This window comes from Pistacia vera, unplaced genomic scaffold, assembly GCF_008641045.1.
Source record: "Pistacia vera cultivar Batoury unplaced genomic scaffold, PisVer_v2 Contig563, whole genome shotgun sequence".
Classification (NCBI taxonomy): Eukaryota; Viridiplantae; Streptophyta; class Magnoliopsida; order Sapindales; family Anacardiaceae; genus Pistacia; species Pistacia vera.
The window spans coordinates 145135-158450 of NW_022196405.1; the positions used below are offsets into that span (position 1 = coordinate 145135).

At 33.6% G+C, this 13316-nt stretch overlaps 1 protein-coding gene across 1 annotated transcript; it reads left to right on the top strand.

Moving 5' to 3' along the window:
- Nucleotides 1-5649: 5649 nt before the first annotated feature.
- LOC116108422 (bifunctional purple acid phosphatase 26-like) lies at nucleotides 5650-13102 on the top strand. The gene is made up of 10 exons (XM_031394675.1): nucleotides 5650-5749; nucleotides 6025-6257; nucleotides 6660-6860; nucleotides 7218-7329; nucleotides 7594-7820; nucleotides 8674-8812; nucleotides 10843-11063; nucleotides 11432-11553; nucleotides 11708-11869; nucleotides 12623-13102. The coding sequence occupies exons 2-10, from the start codon at nucleotides 6075-6077 to the stop codon at nucleotides 12696-12698; spliced, it is 1443 nt and encodes a 480-aa protein (XP_031250535.1). The 5' UTR covers nucleotides 5650-5749; nucleotides 6025-6074; the 3' UTR covers nucleotides 12699-13102.
- The last annotated feature ends 214 nt before the right edge of the window (nucleotides 13103-13316 follow it).

Consider the following 13316-nt stretch of genomic DNA (forward strand, 5'->3'; position numbering starts at 1 on the left):
TTTGAATTTTTGTTCCTTGAATTGTTTCGGGTTTCAGTATGATACCAAGTACTATTACAAAATTGGGAGTGGTGATCTTCTCGAGAATTGGTTTCAAACACCTCCAAAGATTGATCCAGATGCTTCTTACAAATTTGGAATCATTGGTGAGTTGCATCCCTTTTCCTCTAACAATTAATGCTTTTCCTTAATATGTTAACAATAAGCTGCTCCAAAAATATTTGTCCTGTTTTTATCTGAATGGAATTAAAAGTACACACACAGATCTCTTTTCTCTTTTTTCTCAGTGTGTGTGTATGCGAGCATACATGCCATGCACGTGTGCAAGTATTTCAGACTCTATTGATATCTCTCTTCTATATCGCTTTTTCACAATTCCTTTTATGATAAATTTCAGGTGACTTGGGGCAGACTATAATTCTCTATCCACTCTTAAGCATTACATGCAGAGTGGAGGACAAACTGTGTTATTTGTTGGCGATCTTTCTTATGCTGATAGATATCAGTATATGATGTTGGCATGGTTGGGATTCTTGGGTCGGTTTGTTGAGCAAAGTGCAGCATATCAGCCTTGGATTTGGTCTGCTGGAAACCATGAAATAGAGTACATGCCTGAAATGGTAAAGAGTTGATAAATGTTATTGTAGTTCTGGAAGTCGTTATTGTTAAACTGTAAGTAAATTTTGAACACTGGGCAATGATGCATTTTGATTTATATTGATGCTGAAATATATATTGCATGTACCCTGTGGATCATTTAGAGGCAACAGTGTCCCATTGTTGCTTTGCCCTTTGCTCTCCATACTGAATTAAATCATTTGTTACTCCTTATCCTTTATCTTTTATTTCCGCCTATTTATATTGTTGTTTTATTTTACCCTTAACGTTTTTGTTGTGGTACATATTTTGTTTGCCTGTTCCTATAAATAAGGGATATCGAAGCGTCAACTAATGGCCTCTTGGCAAGAATTTTATTTTTAGATCACAAATCAAACTGTTATCTCCATGTCGTAGTTTATAGCCATAATAACATTTATTGAATTTTCAAGTTTGCTTCCTGCTATTGTGGCAATTTTAGGAAACATAGCAGGTCCTTGCTAGAATAACTGATTTGGGCAGGACATGATTTGAGTTGAAATGATTGATTGATATTCTCAGCTTCTTCGATTGCTATTTTTTTGAAATTGGTTTCTAATATCCTTGATTGCATTAGTTACATTTCCTTTATTATTATGAGCCATGTAGTTATTTTCATGCTATATCATACAGCTAAGTTTACATATTAAGTTATGGCACAGCTCTGACGTTATTTATCTGCATCATTTTCTTTTAGTCATACAGCTCAAATACTTATAAAGTTCCGGCAGTTCTGACATTTTTATAATGCATCCTATTGAAGTATTCTTCTTTAGTTCTCAACTTGTTGAAATATACATGTATGTAGGGGAAGCAATTCCTTCAAATCCTTTCTTCATCGTACCCTACTCCTACTTGGCCTCCAAAGTAGTAATCCTCTTTGGATGCAATCAAACGTGCACTGCCCATATAATTGTGCTATCCAGCTACTCTTCATTTGGTAATTTCCTTTTCTTCTCACTTGTTCATTTCTTTGGTTAATTGAATTTTTATCATTTAATGTATCTACTAATGAGTTCTAAATGTCAGTTAAGGGATACGGTTACGGTAAACTCACAGAGATTAAAATTGAGTTCTTTTAATGTTTTACTTGACTAGTTCTTATATCCTTAATGTTGTTGGTGTAACACTATTGATTTCATGTATAAGTAACAAATCCTAATGTCATTGGAAAGCTAACTCTAAGGAGTTTCCTACTTTTACTTACACTCCTTAGGTGTAGGGATGGAAAGGTTTTCTTTGGGAAGACAAATGGATAGGAGACTTTCCCATGGGTAATCATTCCCTCATCTTTGCAGATGTAGGACAAATAGATGAGTGATGGTAGAGAATAAATGGAATAAATCAGATAGAAAGAGATGGGAGAAAAATATAAGTGTAATAACAGAGAGAACGCTACTTTCATATTATCATGATGTCTAGTGTGAGAACAACAACCTTATAGTGACCAATACTAAATAATAATAAATTATGAAATTTTCTAATATAAGTAACTTAAATCTTAAAGAGAAAACTAAACAATATTAATTATAATTAAGATTAATTGATGAGATATTTAAATTCCCTTCATAAAAGTTTTGAAAAGTATTAGATCCTAAATTCTTTATTGTTTAGACTTTCTCATATTAGAAATGCTACTATATTTTCTACTATAGCAGCCTCTCCTCTTCCTAAAAGGCCCATCTAGTTCTCTGAAAAAAAAGGCTCGTTTTCAAAAGGAATTTGAAAGAGGAAAATTCAGCATTGCAGAAAGCTTATAGATGTGACAGAATAGGAAATTGATGAGCGAAGAAAGATGGAGTGTTGCGAAGCTTGAGGCCTCAGGCAGTTATTATTGTAGATTATCCTAATTAATCATAGACGACCACCCCATTGGTATTTAGACCTTGCAATATTTTGTTAGGCTTAGTCTTCTCTCTTTTATTACTTGCCACAAAGTTTGTAACTTTTTTATAAAAAATGTGAAAGAAATAGAAAAGGAAAATAAGAGAAATTTGATCTCTAACAAATGTAGACTGGTAATCCGGTGATGATGATTGTATGTGTTCATGAAAATGGTGCAATTAGGTTTAAATGCTATGCTATGGTATATTGCAGCCTAGTGCCCCAGGTTTTCTTCATAATTTACTGGGGAGTCATTGAAATGGGAAATTGTTATGATATCTTAAATTTAAGGCCTGGCCTCAGTTTGATGTACCAAGCCTTGAGCTTTTCATGTCATAAATCATCTGCATGCTTGTTATCAAGCACAAAATGAATTTGTCTGAAACAATTTAGGATTACTAAGGTTTCACGCGGATGTGTATTGTCACTAGAGTGAAAACTGGGAGCATGATGAAAACTGTTGTGGTTACAATTCATATTTTCTTTTGGACTGGTACTGATAATATGATGTGAAGTGGTGTGGTTGATTTTTTGCTGAGGATTTTCCCTTGAAGTTAGCATGCCACATGATAGAAAAAGGCTTTTACAAAGGAAATGTAAGAGTTTTCCAAAGTCATTAGTCCATTACAGTTGTGTTGATATTAGCTGTGGTTCAGAGCCAGGAGCAAACATGGATGCATTTTGCTAGTGTAACACTTAAGTTACTTGAGCTAGAAAAGTGAAATGGAAAAATTCACTTTCTAAAGCTGAAAAATGATTCCATATTATGTCAACCTAACTGCAATATGTGGCATTCAGTCTGTGTGTGTTTTTTGTAGGAAACTAATATACAAACCCAATAATTCAAAAGGCAACTTGGGTTAGTACCCTTTAACTTGTATTCTTTCCTCAATATTAATTCATGCATGCTTTTTATTATTTTATTACTGGTATTTTTGCTTTTTTGTATAGGAGAGAAATTAATTTTTTATTGTGTCTATATCTTGTAATGACTTTTGATTTACATGAAATTATACAGTAAAGTACACTCCACAATGGATGTGGCTCAAAGATGACTTAAAAGGTTGACAGGGAGAAGACACCTTGGCTAATTGTTCTCATCATGTCCCAATCTACAACAGTAATGAAGCACACTTCATGGAAGGTGAAAGTATGCGAGCAGTCTTTGAGAGTTGTTTATAAAATATAGAGTTGATGTAATCTTGCTGGCCATGTTCATGCTTATGAAATCGGTATGGTTCTTAACTTATAAATTCCCATTTGTTGCATACACAATAAATTGTTTAGTGGTGTCAGGTGGGGAAGTTTTCTGGGATCCCCCAACTTATGTGCGTATTATTTGTCTGTGTTTGTTACTTATGATGTCATTATGCTTGGATGGTTTAGTTCTCACCAAGTATTGATTAGAAATAGCTAAAAATTTTATTGTCATCAACTAAACAAAATAGTAATGACACCATTCTGCTGATGTATTTAGTTTACCTTTTGGCTTATATTTTAGATGTCGACATACTACATTACATATTGGTCGATTCTGCAGCTATTATCTGCTTCTAGATGGATGTTCTAAGACAGTTTTTGGTGATACTCTATATAGGAATAAACTCTCCATAGTCATAAAAAATTCTAATCCTAATTTGGGATAGTTATAAATAAGAATAAACTCCATATTGCAATAAGTTATAATTTTTCTAATTCCCGTCTTAAGGAAAGTTGCCTTCACATAGTAATAATTATCTGTATATTACCAAAAAAATATATGTTATGTTACATTAAAAGTTTAAGATGAAATAAAAATATTTAACTAAAGTTGTTTGGGACAATGATTTATACTTTAGAGTTGTTACCACATATTTTACCTTATGAGTATGTAATAACTCGCTCGCATAGACACCTTCTTGTTGTAGCCGAAATATTTTAGCTTCTTAAGCATGTTTAGAGCTTCATGACACGAAACTTTTTGTATTTCCGTACTATCATCCTCAAGATTATTTCTTTTATCTTCTTCTCTAATTGTAGCAATGATTTCTTCTTCAGTTAAAGTATACACGATTTGTTGCTCATTTGAATGATTGAGGAAGACATTAATATCCATTCGATTAGTGTAGTGAAATTGTAGAATCTGATCACTCAATTTGCAATGACTTTTTATTCTCCTCATCCACTTCATTTGTAACTTGCAATTCATCAACATCAGAGGTCCTAATTTTGCAATGCTTAAAACCATTGACAATTGTTTGTAGTTTCACATCAATTGACCATGCATCAACTGCATTTATAGTTCCATGAATGACACTTATTTTTGTTGGTTCCAAGGCAAGGTCTTTTCGTTTCAAAAGTACGCAATTAAAGCGTTGTTTGAACTCCTAATACTGTACGACTGAAACATGAATTATAAAATAAGAAATCAAAACAATAATATTTGTAATTACACCTCTATTAAGTTATAACCTCCTTATAGTAATAAAATTAGTTGATCCCACTATTATGACTATATGGAGGTTTTACTGTATATATTAACCTTATTATATATAAAATTTTGATACAGAGAATTATGATACAATAATTATTATTCTACTAAGATAAGACTGGCAAGATAAAATAAAACAGTTAGCTACATGTGTAAAGCACGTGCCTGAGGAGGATTCATCACCTATTATCCAATCTATATATATATATATATTAAGTAATACTAGTCTTACAAAGAGACATACAAAGAACTATACAAAGAGTCAAATCCAGCCTTTGAAATTCATGATTGTCTCTTTCTCTTTCTCTTTCTCTTTCTCCCTTCTTTCAAGAGCTGGATTTAACTCTTTATATATGTCTTTATATACCTCTTTGTAAGGCTAATATTAGTCATATATATATTTTAACCTTATTATATATAAAATTTTGATACAGAGAATTATAATACAAGAATTATTAGTAAGATAAAATTAAACAGTTGGCTACAAGTGCAAAGCACGTGTCTGAGGAGGATTCATCACCTATTATCCAATCTCTGTTTACCACGTACCCAACTCCCGATAAGAGGAATATTCCCGTGCGACCAAACTAACAATAAACAAGAAAACAAATCATTATCTCTTTTAACCTACGCAAAGCCACGTCACGAAGCGTGGTTAGTGCTAAGATGCGCCCAGCCTCGTCTTTTCTTCAATCGTATTTAAGCAAAGACCAGCTGATAATCAATCATTCTCTCTCCTCCATCTTCAAAGCTTTTAAGGTACTTCTTCATATCTAAACTTTGACATAAGAAATCAGTTCCTGAACTTATGTATTTTTCTTTGAATTTTGATCCTACAAACTTAATTGGTAATATCACCTCATATATCTTATACATTCTGGGTTCACGCATACATTTTGATTTCATTTATTTATTTTTGCTTTTGGGATTAATATGAAAAGGGTTTGTGTCTTATGGATGAATTGATGTGTCTATCATTAGTGTGGGTTAAAGTTGTGTTCTTTTTTGACAATTTGATTTGTTCTTCGATGCAGTTAACTGATTGATTAAACAGAGCAATCAGGGTGGACTGGTGGAGGTTAAAATGAGGCAGTTCTATTCCTGGTTGTTCAATGTAATATTAATATCGTTTGTGTTGTTGAAGAATGTGAAATATGGGAGTGCAGGGATTACAAGTACTTTTATTCGATCAGAGTGGCCGTCCATTGATATCCCTCTTGATAATGAAGCATTTGCTGTTCCTGAGGGTCATAATGCACCGCAACAAGTGAGAAATTTTCATTTTCAATTGGTTTTTATGCTATTTGAATGGCATGGACTTGTGCAATCTTTAATTTCATTTCAGCATTTTCTAGCGATCACTGAAGAGATTTTTCTACAATTATGATAGTCAAGAGGAATATAAGTGAATGGGATCTAAATAATTCTTGTTCTATTACTACTTGATAGTGAATGGCTGTGAAGTAGTTTTAAGTCCGTTTGTTCGGGGTCAATTTTAAGTTATTAGTGTTCTGAAAAAGAACTGTGTTTGTACAAAACAAAATTCAAGTGACCAGAGGATGATGCATTGTTTCACCACCTATGTGTTGTGTTATTGTGTTTCTTTATTTTCAATCTCCCCCTAACTTTGTCCACTTACATGTAGTATCCTTCTATACTTCATTTGCAGGTGCATATAACCCAAGGTGATTATAATGGGAAGGCTGTGATTATTTCATGGGTAACTGTTGATGAACCAGGGTCCAGCAAAGCGCAGTATGGCACATCAGAGAACAAATATGATTTTTCTGTAGAGGGGACAATGACAAACTACACCTTTTATAAATACAAGTCTGGCTATATCCATCAATGCTTGATAGATGGTCTTGAGGTAATTTGATTATGGAAAGTTGCGTTGATATCATGGCTTAAATTTCCTCTAATATGGAAATGGAATGCTTACTCAAAAGTTGTAATTGGAGATTATAAACTTACACATATATATCAAGCAAACATATATATAGGTTTATATCATTTCCAGAGCTTCTTAGAAATGGTAAGTAGATGAGAAAAGTTATTGGTTATCTGCTATCATGCCAAACTTAATAACAATGAAAGTCGGGTAATCAGTGTGGGTAAACCTTTCTGCATAAAATTTATGGTTTGCATGGAATGACAAAGTAATATCTTTAAACTTTAATAGCCTTCTGCTTTGAATTTTTGTTCCTTGAATTGTTTTGGGTTTCAGTATGATACCAAGTACTATTACAAAATTGGGAGTGGTGACGCTTCTCGAGAATTTTGGTTTCAAACACCTCCAAAGATTGATCCAGATGCTTCTTACAAATTTGGAATCATTGGTGAGTTGCATCCCTTTTCCTCTAACAAAATTAGAATGCTTTTCCTTAAATATGTATAACAATAAGCTGCTCCAAAAATGATTTATGTTCCTGTTTTTATCTGAATGGAATTAAAAGTACACACGCAGATCTCTTTTCTCTCTTTCCTCAGTGTGTGTGTATGCGAGCATACATGTCCATGCACGTGTGCAAGTATTTCAAGACTCTTATTGATATCTCTCTTCTATATCGCTTTTTCACAATTCCGTTTATGATAAATTTCAGGTGACTTGGGGCAGACTTGTAATTCTCTATCGACTCTTAAGCATTACATGCAGAGTGGAGGACAAACTGTGTTATTTGTTGGCGATCTTTCTTATGCTGATAGATATCAGTATAATGATGTTGGCATACGTTGGGATTCTTGGGGTCGGTTTGTTGAGCAAAGTGCAGCATATCAGCCTTGGATTTGGTCTGCTGGAAACCATGAAATAGAGTACATGCCTGAAATGGTAAAGAGTTAGATAAATGTTATTGTAGTTCTGGAAGTCGTTATTGTTAAACTGTAAGTAAATTTTGAATATTGGGGCAATGATGCATGTTGATTTATATTGATGCTGAAATATATTATTTGCATGTACCCTGTGGATCATTTAGAGGCAACAGTGTCCCATTGTTGCTGTTAGGCCCTTTGCTCTCCATACTGAATTAAATCATTTTGTTACTCCTTATCCTTTATCTTTTATTTCCGCCAGTTTATATTGTTGTTTTATTTTACCCTTAACGTTTTTGTTGTGGTACATATTTTGTTTGCCTGTTCCTATAAATAAAGGGATATCGAAGCGTCAACTAATGGCCTATCTTGGCAAGAATTTTATTTTTAGATCACAAATCAAACTGTTATCTCCATGTCGTAGGTTATAAGCCATAATAACATTTATTGAATTTTCAAGTTTGCTTCCATTGCTATTTGTGGCAATTTTAGGAAACATAGCAGGTCCTTGCTAGAATATACTGAATTTGGGCAGGACATGATTGAATTTGAGTTGAAATGATTGATTGAATATTCTCAGCTTCTTCGATGTGCTATTTTTTTGAAATTGGTTTCTAATATCCTTGATTGCATTAGTTACATTTCCTTATATTATGATGAGCCATGTAGTTATTTTCATGCTATATCATACAGCTAAGTTTACATATAAAGTTATGGCACAGCTCTGACGTTATTTATCGTGCATCATTTTCTTTTAGTCATACAGCTCAAATTACTTATAAAGTTCCAGCATAGTTCTGACATTTTTATAGTGCATCCTACTAAAGTATTCTTCTTTAGTTCTCAACTTGTTGAAATATACATGTATGTAGGGGGAAACAATTCCATTCAAATCCTTTCTTCATCGGTACCCTACTCCTTACTTGGCCTCCAAAAGTAGTAATCCTCTTTGGTATGCAATCAGACGTGCATCTGCCCATATAATTGTGCTATCCAGCTACTCTTCATTTGGTAATTTCCTTTTTCTTCTCACTTGTTCATTTCTTTGGTTAATATGAATTTTTATCATTTAATGTATCTACTAATGAGTTGTAAATGTCAGTTAAGGGACACGGTTACGGTAAACTCACAGAAGATTAAAATTGAGTTCTTTTAATGGTTTTACTTGACTAGTTCTTATATCCTTAATGTTGTTGGTGTAACACTATTGATTTCATGTATAAGTAACAAATCCTAATGTCATTGGAAAGCTAACTCTAAGGAGTTTCCTACTTTTACTTACACTTCCTTAGGTGTAGGGATGGAAAGGATTTTTCTTTGGGAAGACAAATGGATAGGAGACTTTCCCATGGGTAAATCATTCCCTCATCTTTGCAGATGTAGGACAAATAGGATAGAGTGATGGTAGAGGAATAAATGGAATAAAATCAGATAGAAAGAGATGGGAGAAAAATATAAGTGTAATAACAGAGAGAACGCTCAACTTTCATATTATCATGATGTCTAGTGTGAGAATAACAACCTTATAATGACCAATACTAAATAAAATAATAAATTATGAAAATTTTCTAATAATAAGTAACTTAAATCTTAAAGAAGAAAACTAAACAAATATTAAATTATTAAATTAAGATTAATTTGAATGAGATATTTAAATTCCCTTCATAAAGTACTTTTGAAAAGTATTAGATCCTAAATTCTTTATTGTTTAGACTTTCTCATATTAGAAATGCTACTATATTTTCTACTATAGCAGCCTCTCCTCTTACTAAAAGGCCCATCTAGTTCTCTTTAAAAAAAGGCTCAGTTTTCAAAAGGAATTTGAAAGAGGAAAATTCAGCATTGCAGAAAGCTTATAGATGTGACAGAAAATATGAAAATTGATGAAGCGAAGAAAGATGGAGTGTTGCAGAAGCTTGAGGCCTCAGGCAGTTATTATTGTAAGATTATCCTAATTAATCAATAGACGACCACCCCATTGGTAATTTAGACCTTGCAATATGATTTGTTAGGCTTAGTCTTCTCTTCTTTTATTACTTGCCACAAAGTTTATAACTTTTTTATAAAAAATGTGAAAGAAATAGAGAAGGAAAATGAACAGAAATTTGGTCTCTAGCAAATATAGACTGGTAATCTGGTGAATGATGATTGTATGTGTTCATGGAAAATTTGGTGCAATTAGGTTTAAATGCTATGCTATGGTATATTGCAGCCTAGTGCCCCAGGTTTTCTTCATAATTTACTGGGGAGTCATTGAAATGGGAAATTGTTATGATATCTTAAATTTAAGGCCTGGCCTCAGTTTGATGTAGCCAAGCCATTGAGCTTTTTCATGTCATAAATCATCTGCATGCTTGTTATCAAGCACAAAATGAATTTGTCTGAAACAATTTAGGATTACTAAGGTTTCACGCAGGATGTGTATTGTCACTAGAGTGAAAACTGGGAGCATGATGAAAACTGTTGTGGTTACAATTCATATTTTCTTTTGGACGTGGTACTGATAATATGATGTGAAGTGGTTGTGGTTGATTTTTTGCTGAGGAATTTTCCCTTGAAGTTAGCATGCCACATGATAGAAAAAGGCTTTTACAAAAGGAAATGGAAGAGGGTTTCCAAAGTCAATTAGTCCATTAGCAGTTGGGTTTGATATTATCTGTGGTTCAGGAGCCCGGAGCAAACATGGATGCATTTTGCTAGTGTAGACACTTAAGTTACTTGAGCTAGAAAAGTGAAATGGGAAAAATTCACTTTCTAAAGCTGAAAAATGATTCCATATTATGTCAACCTAACTGCAATATGTGGCATTCAGTCTGTGTGTGTTTTTTGTAGGAAACTAATATACAAACCCTAATAATTCAAAAGGCAACTTGGGGTTAGTGACCCTTTTAACTTGTATTCTTTCCTCAATATTAATTCATGCATGCTTTTTATTATTTTATTACTGGTATTTTTGCTTTTTCCTATAGGAGGGAAAAATTAATTTTTTATTGTGTCTCTATATCTTGTAATGACGTTTGATTTATCATGAAATTATACAGTAAAGTACACTCCACAATGGATGTGGCTCAAAGATGAACTTAAAAAGGTTGACAGGGAGAAGACACCTTGGCTAATTGTTCTCATGCATGTCCCAATCTACAACAGTAATGAAGCACACTTCATGGAAGGTGAAAGTATGCGAGCAGTCTTTGAGAGTTGGTTTATAAAATATAGAGTTGATGTAATCTTTGCTGGCCATGTTCATGCTTATGAAAGATCGGTATGGTTCTTAACTTATAAATTTCCCATTTGTTGCATACACAAATAAATTGTTTAGTGGTGTCAAGGGTGGGGAAGTTTTTTGGGATCCCCCAACTTATGTGTGTATTATTTGTCTGTGTTTGTTACTTATGATGTTATTATGCTTGGATGGAATTTAGTTCTCACCAAGTATTGATTAGAAATAGCTATAAATTTTTATTGTCATCAACTAAACAAAATAGTAAATGACACCATTCTGCTGATGATTATTTAGTTTACCTTTTTGGCTTATATTTTAGATGTCGACATACTACATTACATATTGGTCCATTCTGCAGCTATTATCTGCTTCTAGATTGGATGTTCTAAGACAGTTTTTGATTTCAGTACCGAATTTCAAATGTACGCTACAACATAACCAGTGGTGAGCGTTATCCTGTAGCAGACAAATCTGCCCCTGTTTACATCACTGTTGGGGATGGAGGAAATCAAGAAGGTCTAGCTGGAAGGTGAGTTGGATTGCATGACTGATAAATGTGCCGTGCTTTTGAAGAAGTGTCATTGCCAATGGTTCTCAGTTAGAGAATCAAATTTATTCTTTATTTTCTGCCAGTAAGTCATCATTGTTGGTCAATCTGTAAAAATATTCCTTTTGTTCTGTAGGTTTAGAGACCCACAACCGGATTATTCCGCATTCCGTGAAGCCAGCTATGGGCATTCTACACTGGAGATTAAAAACAGGACACATGCATTCTATAACTGGAACCGCAATGATGATGGGAAAAAAGTGGCAACTGACGCGTTCGTATTGCACAATCAGTACTGGTGAGTAAAACTAAATCATTGTTGCTTTTCTTGGCTAATTGATGGGAACTTAAAAGTTTTGTGTACCTGACATGTCTACCTCATTGAACACATTGATCCAAATCTGTCTGTTCATTATATTTGATTAACTGGAGCCACGGACTTTCATTTTTTTCCTGCTAATAAAGAATTTTCTTGTGGAGAGAACATAAAATTAAAATAATATAAAGTAGTAGTAAAATATGCGAATTGCCTCTCTTCAATACCTGTTCTTTTTGAGGATATGTGGTCATTTAAAAAATCTGTTTAAAGATGGTTTGTCCTTGTGATAACGTTGCATGTAAAAGCCTTATAGTGATAGATAATATACGTTTACGTGAAACCTGTTTCCTTGTGTGAGGAAGGTCTGTTAATCCAAGAGAAATTAGGAATACATTATGGAAAGCATATACTTCTATGTCTTTTTTATAATTGTTATACTATGCTTTAGAAGCCTTTGTAAATCTGCAATCATCTACTGAATGTTACATATTTGTCAGAGCTTTTAGCTCCATACTGAACTAACTGGTCTTGAGTCAATCAACAGTAGCAGTGCACTTTTTTATTAACAGGGTTAACATGCTCTGAAATTCAAAAGGGAAAAAAACCAGTTGCCTCTTATTAGTATTAATATGCAAAAGCAACAAGTAATGTTGTGATGCAAACGTAGTTTTTTTTTATTTATTTTTTTATGATGAGACCACTTTTACACCATTCTTGGATTGCATCATTCAGGGCAAGTAATCTTAGAAGGAGAAAATTGAGGAAGCATTATAGAAGGAGTGTTGGCAGCCGAATGGCTACTTACTGATTAGACTTCGAGCACCTCAGGTGTGGCAAGTTGATATCACTCATCAAGGGGAATGAAGCTAAAAAGAAAGATTGAGCAGCCATCACGCGTCTGAAATCCCACAAACTGTTTCTGCCTTTTCTGTGTAAATAGTATGCGTTTTTTGTTCATAAAATCAGTCAAATGTACGAACTGTATTTGACCTATATGGAGAAATGAGTACATTCAATTTATTATTATAAGAAACATGTATTGTTGCTGCTTCTTTTTCAGCAAGTTTCAAAGAAAATAATTTTGTATAATCCAGCTATTCTACTGGAAGAGCCATCTGTATTTCACATTTTCACTCCTTTACCCTTTTTGCATGGGAGGGGCAAGAGCCAAATTCATATTTGTTGCTGGAAAAGATTGCCGTGGAGTCAGGATTGAGGTCTTTGATATGGAGAGAAAAAGAATTAACATCCTAAATTCAGAGTGTTTCCTTGTATGAACTTAACTAGTATCTGAAGTAGCCTGAGATAATGATCAAATTATATTTTGTACAGATGGGAGGCACTGATCATCCAATTTGCCCTGTGCAAATTACCATAATCAGCTTTCATACTCTTCCACTGGTAAAATTTATTGAATGAGGCTGAC

Bases quoted from the DNA above. Each gene is read 5' to 3' on its own strand.
- LOC116108422 (XM_031394675.1), top strand. From the start codon at position 6,075: ATGAGGCAGTTCTATTCCTGGTTGTTCAATGTAATATTAATATCGTTT. The intron at 7,330-7,593 runs GTGAGTTGCATC...GATAAATTTCAG, and splicing joins TTACAAATTTGGAATCATTG to GTGACTTGGGGCAGACTTGT. The intron at 11,064-11,431 runs GTATGGTTCTTA...TTTTGATTTCAG, and splicing joins TTCATGCTTATGAAAGATCG to TACCGAATTTCAAATGTACG.